The sequence below is a fragment of the Vulpes lagopus genome, chromosome 5 (genome assembly GCF_018345385.1).
Source record: "Vulpes lagopus strain Blue_001 chromosome 5, ASM1834538v1, whole genome shotgun sequence".
Classification (NCBI taxonomy): domain Eukaryota; kingdom Metazoa; phylum Chordata; class Mammalia; order Carnivora; family Canidae; genus Vulpes; species Vulpes lagopus.
Window position 1 is genome coordinate 69,126,803 of NC_054828.1, and position 13,629 is coordinate 69,140,431.

The window sequence follows — 13,629 nt, forward strand, 5'->3', positions numbered from 1 at the left end:
AGCGTCCTTGGCCTCGCTGGCTTCCCGCCCTAAGATCTGACTTCGGTGATGCTTTTTCAACTAGGATCTTTTTGCTCTTGTTTGAATGAAAGAGAGGAGGAAGCAGGTCCTAATCTGTGTGCTAGAACTAAGGATTGACTCCCTCTGTTCTTCCCTGTCAGCCCAGTACTCCTTTTTCTTTGTCACTATGACTGCTCTAATTTCGAGGCTTCTCATAGTTCCTTGCCCCTTGTTATTTTCTTTCTTTGGAGTGTGAAATATTTGATTAAATGCTGCTGTCTAGCTAGGGCTGTGAATCTAGGGCTGCTCAGAAGGAGTGGGTACATAGGCAGAATCTGTAGGAAGAAAGGAGAGCTGTGTGGCAGATAAAACACTCTTAGAAAGTGCAAGAGGCCCAGAGAAGGTAGAGAGCAAAGGAGCATGGGGGGCGGGGGCGCGGGCGGGGTTGCTGGGGAGAAGGAAGTGAAGGGAATAAATAAGAGGGAGGCCTGAATGTTAGACACCTGGGCTAGGAGAAAAGCCTGTCGGCATCTCCTGCCTTCGCCCACATGACCCATTGAATGCCCCTGTTCTGCTTTCCTCCCCACTCCGGGTGGCAGCCTGGAGATGCCAAAAGATGAGCTGCCAAACCACAACTGCATTAAGCACCTGCGCTCCGTGGTACAGCAGCAGCAGACACGCATCGCGGAGCTGGAGAAGACCTCAGCTGAGCACAAGCACCAGCTGGCAGAGCAGGTAGGGCCCAGAGATCATTGAGAGAACCTGCCTCTCATGTGCAGGTAACTGTGGACGTGTGTGTGTGTGTGTGTGTGTGTGTGTGTGTACATGCCACGTGTGTGTGCAGATGACGGGGTGAGAAGCACCCGTGTGAGCAGCTGGAGAAGACCTCAGCTGAGCACAAGCACCACCTGGCAGAGCAGGTAGGGCCCAGAGATCATTGAGAGAACCTGCCTCTCATGTGCAGGTAACTGGACGTGTGTGTGTGTGTGTGTGTACACATGCCACGTGTGTGTGCAGATGACGGCGTGAGAAGCACCCGTGTGAGCAGACGGGTCTGTGCCTGTGCTCGTGTGTCTGGGTGAACAGATGCTCTGCCTGTGGCTTGGTTGGGAATCGGATGGGAGCTCTTCTCCTTCTCCTTCATCCCGTCAATGTTACTCATTCACCTAACATTTATTAAATGCCTCCTCTAAGAAGGTCCCTGCCGAGCACTCGGGTTACACTAGGAATGAGACAGTCCCATCCCTGTCTTTGTAAAGCTTACAGGTCTGGTTGTTCCTCACATCTCTCAGCTGTCCTCATTCTAAGACACACTTTCGTCTTACATTTGTTGTCTACCCTAACTGTCCTCTCTGATTCTCCTTCCCACCCACAGAAGCGAGATATCCAGCTGTTAAAGGCATACATGCGTGCAATCCGCAGTGTCAACCCCAACCTTCAGAACCTGGAGGAGACCATTGAATACAATGAGATCCTAGAGTGAGTGTCACTCAGGACATGGAGTCACTTGCTCCACGTCCTGGCACTGAGCCCTGAAAGGAGGAAGAGCCGGGGAGTGGCAGAAGGAGGGTAGTAAGAGGGCTGGGCTGGGGCCACGGCGTCTCAGATATTGGGATGAAGGACAGGAAGAGAACTTTCAGCACCACTATAGGATCTTAAATTATTTTGGGTGGATTGAAGGGAAAGCTTACCCAAGGATTCAATTCATCTGGACTTAAGTGAGTATGCACATGTACAAAGCCATGTTAAAGGCTGTGGGGGGAAAAAAAGGCTGTGGAGTGCTAGGAGGGCCAAGAAGAAGGAAATACTGTCCTTATTGTCAGGTAGTTTACAACCCAGAAGAGTGAGTGAGTGCAAATCCAGGAGAGTGATCTAAAATGCAGCATAAACAAGCAAAGTCTAAAATCTGTTTCAGTGCTGGGGTTGTGTACGATTCACAGACTAAATTCTTAGTGTGAATCAGTATATATAATGCAAATGGTGCTGTGTGGGACACAGTATACAGGAATAATTGCTTCATCCGATAAACATTTGTTGAGCACTTAGTACGTGCCAGGCACGTATGTTCTATGTATTGGGGTTTCTAAGAAAGATGACAGGAACTCTTCACTTGTAGAGTTTAATCTGGTGAGTGACATGTTGGGACTCTCAGGGGACCAGCTAGGGAAAGATGTGGAGTTTCTGAAACAGTGATGGAAAAAGGAAAATGGAAGGTCAGGGTTGAGCTGAGCGCAGAGCAGGAGAAAAAGCCAATGCAGAGAAGGGGGATGAGCTGGAATGACCACCTCTAATCCCCTCCACACAGGTGGGTGAACTCCCTGCAGCCAGCCAGAGTGACCCGCTGGGGAGGGATGATCTCAACCCCAGATGCTGTACTCCAGGCTGTAATCAAGCGCTCCCTGGTGGAGAGTGGCTGTCCTGCCTCTATTGTCAACGAGCTGATTGAAAATGCCCACGAGCGTAGCTGGCCCCAGGGTCTGGCCACCCTAGAGACCAGACAGATGAACCGGCGCTACTATGAGAACTACGTGGCCAAGCGTATCCCTGGCAAGCAGGCTGTTGTCGTGATGGCCTGTGAGAACCAGCACATGGGTGATGACATGGTGCAGGAACCAGGGCTTGTCATGATATTTGCGCACGGCGTGGAAGAGATATAGGAGATCTTGACGGGCTAGCAGGAAGAGATGGCAATCAGAAAACCCATCACTCCAGCAGCTGGTCCCTGAGTCCTCCCTACTATTCATAGTACCGTGGCTTACACATGGGCCACACATTTCCCTACTCTTCTGGCACTGAAGGGCCCAGGGCACTTTGCTCAACCTTTCAGGTGGGAAACCCAGATTCCTTCCTTTTGCCTGATTTCTTCCCCTAAGATGTCTGTAAATTTTCATTCAGTTTGGGAAAGTCCCCACCTCTATATCTGTTTTCCTGCCTAGGGTCCCTGGTTCTAGATATTTTTAGAAAGCACAAAGAATTCATTTTCTCTAGAGGATCAGGGTGGAGTGAGGAATATCTAATCATTCCCCCTCCTCCAAAACCAGGGAATCGGAGCAGGCAGGCCGGTTGACACTAAACAGCATGAGAGGGCAGCTCTGGGGAGCAGACATCCTGAAAAAATGGTAGGGGTGGAATAAAAAACCCTAGAAATTAGCAATGAGGCCAGTAACTGGCCCCCTTAGGGGAAGACTGGACCTCTGTGCCAAGCAATATCCTGTCCGGCCCACCTTACAGGTGTAGGCTCCTGCTGGTTCTGCAGGTGTGCAGGTTGGGATGCTGAAAATTTCTAGATGAGCTCTTCTTTCCTACATTTTCTCATAACTAGGGAATGACAGGGTTGGGGGTAGGGGATTAGTCTGTTGGGGTGGATGTGCTCAGCAAGAACCAGCTCTCTGGCTTTTGCTGAAATCAGGTAGGCACTGCCTCTGGCATGGGCTGTAATAGTTCATAGACCCTCTCCAGCCCTGTGATTGTAACTAGTTATTTTGATAATTTCCTTTGGCCATTGTTGTTTGTATTACCTTCCTTTCCTTTCTTCCCACCTTTTTTTTTTTTTTTTTTTTTTTAGAATGGCCTGGTTATAGCTACCCCACTTTTCCAGCCCGGCCACATTGTTGGCAATCTAATTTATTTACTTTTTTTTTAAGAAAGGAAAAAGAAAAAAAAATTAACAAAGCTGAAAACTTTCCTTTTGATGTTCCTATTGTGGGGATTCTGGATAGGGTGGGACAGGGATGGGATCTGTTTTATATTTTTCCTTTTCAGCACAACCTTTGGCTTTAATATAGGAAGGGCCAAGGGAGTCCTCGGCTGAACCTTTGTCTGCCCCAACCCTCCATAAGCCCATCTGAGATGAGGCACTTCCTCTCTTCAGTGATGGCTGCGACAGTCCATCAATGCCTGTGCCCTCTGGAGAACTTTGCTCCCACCCCTTCCATGAGTCTCCTTGTCAAACTTTGTATTGATAGAGTATTAATTTTGAAGACTCTTCCATCCCCCAACCCTCAGTTTCCTTGGAGATACATAGTTGGATTCTAAGCTTCACGAGCCACGATGGGAGAGATGTGTCTCTGAGTACAGGCAGTGCTCTGGTCTCACACATGCCCTCTAGGGACTTCAGCGCCATTTGAGGCTACCCGGGCATTCCTCAGTCTCTAGGGTGGCTGATAGAGTGAGAGAAAACAGGGGAGGGATGGAGAGGAGGTGATTGATTGTTTTAATAGGCAGGTCGGAGTGGGGTTGATGAGATATGGCCATATAACAGCTTCTTCTCTCTTTTGGAGTTTTATTCCAGGTCACCTTGCTGTAGGTCTGGGGAGATGGGTCATGGCTCCACTGGGAATGGGGTGGAGGAGTACAGCTTGAAGGGAGTAGGGAACAGTCCTGCGTTCAGCTCCAGGACATTGTGCTCAGGAATTTGAAAACGCTGCTATACTTAGTCTGGTTACTACATCTCTTCCACTCCCCTCTGCCCCCGCCTGCCTTACCAAGGCCCATACCCTCCTGTCGTCACCCTCAGACGGAGCCAGGAAGCTCATTTAAGGCTTCCCTCCCCGTCGCACTAGCGTCTCTGTGGGTTGCTGGTGGTGTTATACGTGCTGTTCCACAGTGTTGACTGCACTAATAATAAACCTTTTACTCAACTCTCAATTCTTAATCCAACATCACTCCCTTTCTTGTGAAGCTTTCTCCTCTGCTTTGGCTTTTCTCTCACCTTGATTCCCCTTATTTCTTGCTTTATAACTTGCCCTTGTCTTAGAACTAACTGCTGTTCTAAGAGGATGTCTGTCTGGGAGCGTACCCCCCACTTTTTTGCCCTTTATGACCTCCTCCTACCTTCCCTCCTGTCTCCTGTTCTGTAGCAGCCAACACATTTTCTCCAGTGATCTCAACTGTATTCTTTCCACAGTTTGCCTTTGCCCCAAATTCCATGTCATCCCTAAGTGCTCCTGGAGTTTTAGGACAGTTTCGACAGAAGATATGCCTGCACCCTTCTCCCTTGTCCCACAAGCACCTCTTGCTTTGGAATCCAAGATTCCATCGCCAAACATGAGGAAGGGAGCCTGAGGTGACTGTACTACTGTGGTTGTCAAATCTCAACAAAGCCTTACATAAGCATTTGCTATCACCTCCTCCCAGTCATGAGAAAAAGGAAATCTTTTCCCTTAGTAGTGTACTTCAAATTTGTTGAGCATTTATGATGTATTTAATGTAAATCCTTTAGCACTCTGGATACTCTACTGGGGCTAAAAAGCAAAAGAGCACAAGGACATCCCTGCACCCACTGAGTCCATTATACTTGCATGTACACAGGGTCTGATTATAAAATAGTGGCGAATACATCACTAAGAGGCAACATGTATAGTATCTATTATCTAGAGATACCAGGAGTGTTCTTTTTTTCCCTGAAGCTCTTTCAAAATTACTTTCAGAACCTGCTGCTGATTCTTTAATGGTGCCAAATCATTCTTTTGGGGTAGATTTGGTTTTGGGAAACAATATTCATTGAAAATTCTGCAAGGAATTCAAGTGGAGATGGGTGTCTTTATAGCACAGTGGCACCTAAGATGTAATAAATGTGGTAAGTAGATCTACAAGCAACGTGAACAGCGGGAAGATGAAGGCACGGATTTTTTTTTTTTTTTTTTTGAAGATTTTTATTTATTTGACAGAACAAGCAGGGGTAGCAGCAGGCAGAGGAAGAAGGAGAAGTAGGCTTGCTGTTGAGCAAGGAGTCTGCTGCAGGGCGTGATCCAAGGACCCTGGCCAGGATCATGACCTAAGCTGAAGGCAGACACTTAACCGACTAAGTCACCCAGGCGCCCCTCTGATGGGTACCAGGAAAAACTTGTTTAGGAGAAGTATTTATTCTAGATCAGAAGTTGGCAAACTAGAGCTTGCATCCTGATGCCTGCTTTTGTAAAAATGTTTTATTGGAACACAGCCATGCCCATTTGCTTATGCATTGTCTGTGGCTGCTTTTAGATTACAACAGCAGAGCTCAGTAGTTCCACAGAACTATGACCCACAAGGCCTAAAATATTTGCTATTTGGCTCTTTAGAAAGTTTGACAACCCATTTTAGGTCAGGAGAAAGGGTGGGGAAGTATGAAGATTGGTTTTGATTTTTTCATTTGAAGAACCAGAACATTTTTCTACATGGTTAACATTAAATGCTTAAAATTAGCCTATATTCACATTTCTCCAGTTGTCTCAAGAAAAGCTAATTTTTGTCCAGTCTTGGATCCAATCCAGGAAGCATGCATTATACCAGGTTATGTTAACTATCTTTAGAATTTTTTTTTTTAATTTTTATTTATTTATGATAGTCACACAGAGAGAGAGAGAGAGGCAGAGACATAGGCAGAGGGAGAAGCAGGCTTCATGCACCGGGAGCCCGACGTGGGATTCGATCCCGGGTCTCCAGGATCGCGCCCTGGGCCAAAGGCAGGCGCCAAACCGCTGCGCCACCCAGGGATCCCTGTTAACTATCTTTTATACTCTTTTTAAAAAGAATTTATTTATTAATATAAATTCAGTGGGGTGGGTGGAGAATCCCAAGGAGACTCCCATGCTAAGCATGGAGCCTGATGTGGGGCTCCATCTAGGACCCTGAGGACACAGCCTGAGCTGAAATCCTGTAGTCTGATCCTTCACAAACTGAGCCAGCCAGGCGCCCCACTTATTCTCTTAATCTAAATTCCGGGAACAACTGTTTTTGTGACAGTCTTTTGTTGAAGAGATTGAGCCAATTGTCCTGAGAATGGTCTTTTGGATTTGATTGATTGCTTCTTCACAGTGCTCCTTAACTTCCTCTACCCCTATTTTTACTTAACAGAATTAGATCTAGAGTTTGAGAGATTCAAGTTGAGCAGTTCTGAGGATAGAAGACATCACAGGAGGGACGCTCAGTGGTTGAGCATCTGCCTTTGGCTCAAGCCGTGACCCCGGGGTCCTGGGATCAAGTCCCACATCAAGCTCCCTGCATGGAGCCTGCTTCTCCCTCTGCCTGTGTCTCTGCCTCTCTCTGTGTCTCTCATGAATAAATGAATAAAATCTTAAAAAAAAAAAAAAAAAGACATCACAGGAGAGATGTTCTGAATGTTGTGTAACATCAGGAGATAGGCCCAGTTGTCCAACCATTAGCCTGATTTCTTCATTTACACTTGGATTGTTGAGAGTTGGGTTGTTTTTTTTTTTTTCTTTTAAAGCTGGCTAGCTTCCCTGAGAAGGGGACAGCTGGCAGTATAGCTCAGGTAGGTTGCTGCCCTACAAGAACAGGGGCCCCATGTTGTCGAATCTTATTTTTCAAGAACCATTGTCCATCGTAGTATTTAGTGTTTATGCTAAATATCACAAATTTTAAATGTTGGCTCAATTTAAAAAAAAGTGTGGCCTCCAAAAAAACTAGGGTCCATAGTTTGCAACTCTGCTTTATTTATTTGTTTGCTTGTTTACTTATGAGAGACACACAGGTTGAGGCAGAGACACAGGCAGAAGGAAAGGTAGGCTTCCCACAAGAAGGCCGATGCGGGACTTGGTCCCCGAACCCCTGAGCTGAAGGCAGACGCTCAACCGCTGAGCCACCCAGGCATCCTGCAACCTCTGCTTTAGGTTGAGATCATAGCATGAATAAAAACAAATGGAAGTGAATGATATGTTGAAAAAGAAGAAACTATTGGCATCTGGAGCAAAGAGTATGTTGAAGGAAATAATGGAAGACTAGGAAATTACTATTTTGGGGCCAGTTCTTGGGAGGCTTTGAATACATGGCAAGGAATTTGGGCCTTAATTTCACAGGTAAGGTTTTGACAAGAGGAGTAACTTCCAGCTCGTGATTCTGGTGGCAATGGGAAGACAGTGAAAAATTGAAAATTTGGTGACTATTAAATAAGCTTTGCAGTAATTCATGCAGGAGGTTTAAAGCTTTGAAAGAACAGGAAGGAGGATGAGAGACCTTAGGGAAGAAAACTGACAGGCCTTATTACTGACTAGATTCATTCAGCCAACATTTATAGTACACCTGTCATGTGTCACATGTGGCGTTAGGCATTTGAGATACTCAAATAATTGAGGAACAAGTCCTTAAGGGAATTTGCAGTTTAGGTGACATATGCTGGAACACAGAATGAGAAATACAAAATAATTCATTGCTAATAAGGATTAAGTATAGTGGGGCAATGAGGAGGAAAGGGGTCACCTACTACTACTGATGAGATGTTTCTCTGGAGAATCACTGAACTGAGTTCTGAACAGGATCAGATACTGGCAGTGAGGAAAGGGAGTTGAGCATTTATTGTGAGTCCAGCACAATTGTAAGTATCAAACATTTCAATTTACCAACAGTTTTATTAAAACGCACCTTTGAAATTTTTTTTAAAAGGCACTATTGCCATCTCCATTTTCTGTGTGGGGAAATAAAATTCACATGGGTAATAATCAGAACTGGGATTTGATTCCAGAATAATTTCAGAGCCTGAGTTCTCCCAGGCGTCCCGTAACCACTGCACATAACAAGGGGCACATAACCAAAGATGAATCACAGATAAAGACTTTGATTTTTTGCTGGTAATGAAAGGTTAGGTCATTCTCAACCTGAAAAGGGAGGAGGAGAGGATGAGCAAGTTTCAGGGTGAAGTAATGAGCTCGTGGGGGACTTCAGGGTGAAAATGCTTCCACCCAAAGGTATTTAGCCAGTAAATGAAAATGTGAGTCTGGAGCTTCAGAGCAAGAAGTTAGGGTTAAAAATATGGCTGTGGGAGTTATCTGGCCAGAAGTGATCAAGAAATTCTAGGAATGAATACAAACACTAATAAAAGAGGACAGGAGAAAGGCTAAGAATGGGACCTTGGGGAATTCCAGAAGTAATCTGGAAAAGAGATGCATGATACAGTTGGCGAATTCCTCGGCTTTTTAAAAAATAATTCGGAAGGAATTTTTTTTAGTATGATAATAGGATTGTGTGTGTGTGTGTGTGTGTGTGTGTGTGTGTGTTTTGAGTACAGTTGACAAGTAATGAATCATTAAATATAGCTCATAAACTAGCTGTGAAGGAGTTCCAGATGTTTTGTGCAATGACCACATTCCTGAGATAAGTGTAGGTTGAGATCATTTCAGTTGAAGTCCTCTAATGATTTGCTTTGCTGGATAAACTACAGAGACCCAGGCCTCTTAACATTTGGAACAAGTCAGCAACTTGGGACCGTAAGTTCCTGTGTATCAGATGTCCCCACGTTAGCTTTTTAATCACATAAGGGCAATTTTGGTTCAGATCTAAGAATTTGTCACTGAAAAGATTAGTATGGAGTGGCATTAGCTCCTTAGTTATAAGGTGAAAGAGCTGCAGGAGAGAAGGAATTAGGCTGTCACACGAAGATGCTCAGCCTGAATAGATTGGGGGTATCTTGCTAGAAAGAAGGATTTTTAAAAATGGGTGATTTAGGCAGGGTGTATTGAACCGAAGAGCAAGGGTGTGATCAGATGGGGCGCTGTAGTCCCTGGGCAGGGGAAGATGATGACAGCAGTGTTGTGGAGCTCTGAGAGTGGTGAAACTGGGGCACCTGGAAGGCCAATGTAGCAAAATAGATGCTGTGGTAGAAGAATCAATGATTGATGGATGTCAGGCAGGGGAAAAAGGAAGATGCCAGAATCTTCCGGTTGGAAAGTAGATGGAATTGTGAGAATAGTATTAACAGAAATGGGAAAAGTCAAGAATGTCATTTTAGAAAAGGAGTTTTGTTTGCATTTTAGGTGACATAGCTAGCTGGAGGTACGGGTTCAAAGTCTGGCTTGGGATTTTTGTCTTGGGAGGAGTGAAAAAGAATGAAGCTTTTGGCAGAATTCCGCAGGAGGAGGAAGACAACAAATGAGATGGAGAAACAATGTTCTAAGAGAAATAGGAGAGTACAAGGTCTCAGAAGTCCAATAAGAAATCAGTGGTTCCAAACACAGCAAAGGTTTTTGCAACAGGTTATTAAGATAGTGTGAAGCTGGAGGCAGAGTATACATTCTTTTTTTTTTTTTTAATTTTTATTTATGATAGTCACAGAGAGAGAGAGAGGCAGAGACATAGGCAGAGGGAGAAGCAGGCTCCATGCACTGGGAGCCAGATGTGGGACTCGATCCCGGGTGGCAGGCGCTAAACCGCTGCGCCACCCAGGGATCCCCAGAGTATACATTCTATTTCAAAAAATAGAAGTAGGAGCTCCTGACTGGCTCAGTGGAGCATGGGACTTTTGATCTTGGGGTTGTAAATTTGAGTCCCAAATTGAGTGTAGAGATTACTTGAAATCTAAAGAAAAGAAAAATGGAAGTAGAAAACACGATCATTTGAATTCTCAAGTGAGGGTAGGTTCTGATTTAATGGATTGATCCAGTAGGATACAATTTGAATTTGTTATGCAAGTATTTTTTTTTTTTTTTAAGATTTTATTTATTCATGAGAGACAGAGAGAGGGAGAGGCAGGCTCCATGCAGGGAGCCCGACGTGGAGACCGGGTCTCCAGGATCACGCCCCGGGCTGAAGGGGCGCTAAACCGCTGAGCCACCAGGGCTGCCCTAATGCAAGGATGTTAATGGAAGTTTCCTTAGGAGGTTGAAATGAGTGGGATTACAAGCCTACGTGGAGAAGGCAGCTTTAAGGCAGATGAGCAAAGTCAAATCCTGAGCCAGAAACTAAAGAATGCGTGGGGGCACCCGATCAGGGAAGGAAGGGAACAAGGTGAAGAGGAAAGGGGTAGGAACTGGGGAGTTCAGGAGGGCTGTGGGGATGGCAGGAATTTGAAACTATCTACGGCAGTTACAAGGGAAGCGTCTGAGTGAAAGGCAGGACCTCCAAGGACCAAACCACCTCTGCCAGCTTCCCGCCCAGGTCCTCCATTTTGTAAGCCCCGGTGCCTCCTCCCCTTCACAACACGGTTGCTGGTTGCCCTCTGCTGGTCAATGTTGGTCTTGCCTCTCCTGACATTTAAATCTGAGCATGCGCAAAATGGCACTTGGTAGGAAACCGTACGGAGCCTCCTGGAGTCTGTTGGTTCAGTACGCATTTGATCGTATTTGCGAATAAAGGCCTAGCAAAGGGAATACGAGCAAAAACAAAATACAGTCCTCTCAGGAAGCATATAGTCCAGTCTGAGTGAAGGCTAAAAAAATGTATATATAACTGCTCTTTAAAAAAAACATTTACTCAACAAAGTTTTGTTTTTGTTTTTGTTTTTGTTTTTTAATTGAGCGTCTTATATGTGCCAAGAGTTGATATTCCACTGGGGAAGAAAGAGTTCACAATAGATGATTAGGATATGGTGGGTGACAAGTGATCAGAGACGACTTCCTAGGAAAACAGACTTTGATGTGTGGATTGGAGGCTGAGTAGAAGGTGAGGATGAGAAAGATTGTTTCAGGCAGAGAACAGCATGAACACAGACAAATCCTATACCAGGAACTAAAAGAATGCCAGTGGATGGAAAGTAGTGAGTAGGAAAGAATGGCGCGTGGAAAGGGACCAGGTCATGAAACAAAGCAGCCATGGGAAGGTTCAAGGTCTCGGGCTACAACTGGATGCCCTAGTGCAGCTTTACATACATTAACTCATGTGGTTTCACTACTTTCCTAATGACTCCAGCAAGTGATCAGCCTAGCCTGCACTCACCCTGAGAAAAGTGAACAGATTTAAGACCTAGTTAAGAAGCAGAATATGGATGCCTGGGTGGCTCAATTAAGCGTCTGCCTTCAGCTGAGGTCATGATTTCCGGGACTTGGGATGGAGCCCCCTGTGTTGAGCTCTCTGCTCCATGGGGAGTCTGCTTCTTCCTTTCCCTCTCCCTCTGTGATCTCCCTCACTCTTGCTCTCCAATAAATAAAGTCTTAAAATACTTTTTAAATTAGTTCTTGCAGGGCAGCCCCGGTGGCGCAGCGGTTTAGCGCCGCCTGCAGCCCAGGGCGTGTTCCTGGGGTCCTGGGATCGAGTCCCACGTCCGGCTCTCAGCATGGAGCCTGCTTCTCCCTCTGCGTGTGTCTCTATGAATAAATAAAATCTTTAAAATAAAATAAATTAGTTCTTGCAGCGGTGTGTCAAAGGAGATGTCTTGCATGCGACCTAGTCCATGGTGGCGGTAGAATGATGGGTTCCAGCTGAAGTAATCAAGAGCCTTAAAGAAGAAGGATAAAAAGATGTGCAGGATGGGAAGTGATAAATGATGGAGGTGCTGGGGTGGGAAGGAGACAGTGGTGAGGATATCTCAGGGTATGAAGGTGGGAAACTGCAAGGTACAGATGCATAGAAAGCTCCTGAACTACTCAAGTAAATGTGAATTACTCTTGAGCTCCCTGATCCTTCTTGGAGAAGATGATGCTGTGCAAGAAATGAAACACCAAAAGAACATCCCCAACAAGTATCATTCCCCTCTAACCTCTAACCGGGGTAGAACAGGAGGGTTAGAGGTTAAAGAGGGAATTAATTCCCTAGCTTGGTTAATACACGGAGAATTTAGAACAGTACTTGGCACATAAGGAGCATTCGGTAAAAACACACATTCGGAGTGTTCTCTGCCGCGCTCCAGCTCCAGCTCGGGCTGCAGTGTTGACGTTCCAACAGGCTGTCCTCCTAGCCCTGGAAACACCGAGAGGCGCCTCCTCACATCAAACGAGACCATGCCTTTTCTTGGGGCTCAATTACAATCAGACTTCCGGTCATGAAATCCAGAGGTGCCCTCTTTTCCTGGAAACTCTAGTTTTGAGTATCCTAGCACAACAGGCACCCACATTTCCAAAAACCTAACCCTTCAAATCCTTTGCCATTCGTTTCCCCAAGAATGAAAACGTGCGCCAAAGCTCTCAAACCCGAAGCCCCAGGACGCGGCAGGTGCCTTGCGTCCAGGCAGCCCGGCAGCTGTGCGCGGGCAGGCTTCCCTCGTTCACCTGCATCCCGCCCGATCCGGGGGGAGACCTCGGGCGGAAGGGGAGTGCACGAGGGGCACGGGCGTGGGGTCCCTCGACGCCTCCTGAGAGAGCGAGAAAAAAAGCGGCCGTCACGAACAGGATTCGAACCTGTGCGGGGAAACCCCATTGGATTTCGAGTCCAACGCCTTAACCACTCGGCCACCGTGACTCCCCAGACCGCGCTCCGCCGCGCGCTTACAGGAGGGGCCGCGCCCCCGGGCCCCCGCCTCCACGCCGCTCCGAGGACAGTCGGGCGGCCCCCGGAGGGCCCGGCGGACGGGGGTGGCCCGCCCCGGGAGGACGGGTCTCCGAGGCGCCGGCGAGGCCTGCGGGGGGCCAGCTGGGGGCAGCGGCCGGCCGGGGGCGGCGGGGGGCGGCCGAGGGCTCCTCGGGTCACCGCGGCAGGGGGCTGGCCGGGCGTGGGGGGTCGGGCGATGGGAGCAAGGCGCTTCCTGGGCAGGGGGCCGGGCTGCCCGGGCCGTGCGGGCTCGGGGGCTGGGAGCGCGGGGCAGGGCCGGCCTGGCTCCCCGGAGGGCAGGGCCGGGGGACCCTCCGGCGCCGGGCGTCCGCTTGGGGTGGGTGGGGGGCCCCCCGCGCCCTGGGCTGAGAGGCCGCGGGAGGAGAGGCTTCGCGCCGGGGAGGGGGCGACCGGGGGCGCGCCCTCCGGGACGCAGCTGCTTCCCCGCGCCCCCGCCGC

General features: G+C 47.6%; 1 protein-coding gene and 1 non-coding gene across 3 annotated transcripts in view; one reads left to right on the plus strand and one right to left on the minus strand.

The window, feature by feature from the left end:
- Positions 1 to 4,647, plus strand: part of RNF41 (ring finger protein 41) — a 31,053-nt gene extending 26,406 nt beyond the window's left edge. For both annotated transcript variants that reach the window (XM_041756843.1, XM_041756844.1), the window contains exons 5-7: positions 600 to 735; positions 1,376 to 1,479; positions 2,306 to 4,647. In XM_041756843.1, coding sequence (XP_041612777.1) covers positions 600 to 735; positions 1,376 to 1,479; positions 2,306 to 2,657 — 592 coding nt within the window. In that variant the 3' untranslated portion in view covers positions 2,658 to 4,647. The remainder of the gene's footprint in view (positions 1 to 599; positions 736 to 1,375; positions 1,480 to 2,305) is intronic.
- An 8,372-nt stretch (positions 4,648 to 13,019) lies between these two features.
- Positions 13,020 to 13,101, minus strand: TRNAS-CGA. Its single transcript has one exon. It is a non-coding gene; the product is annotated as a tRNA-Ser (tRNA).
- Between the last annotated feature and the right edge of the window lie 528 nt (positions 13,102 to 13,629).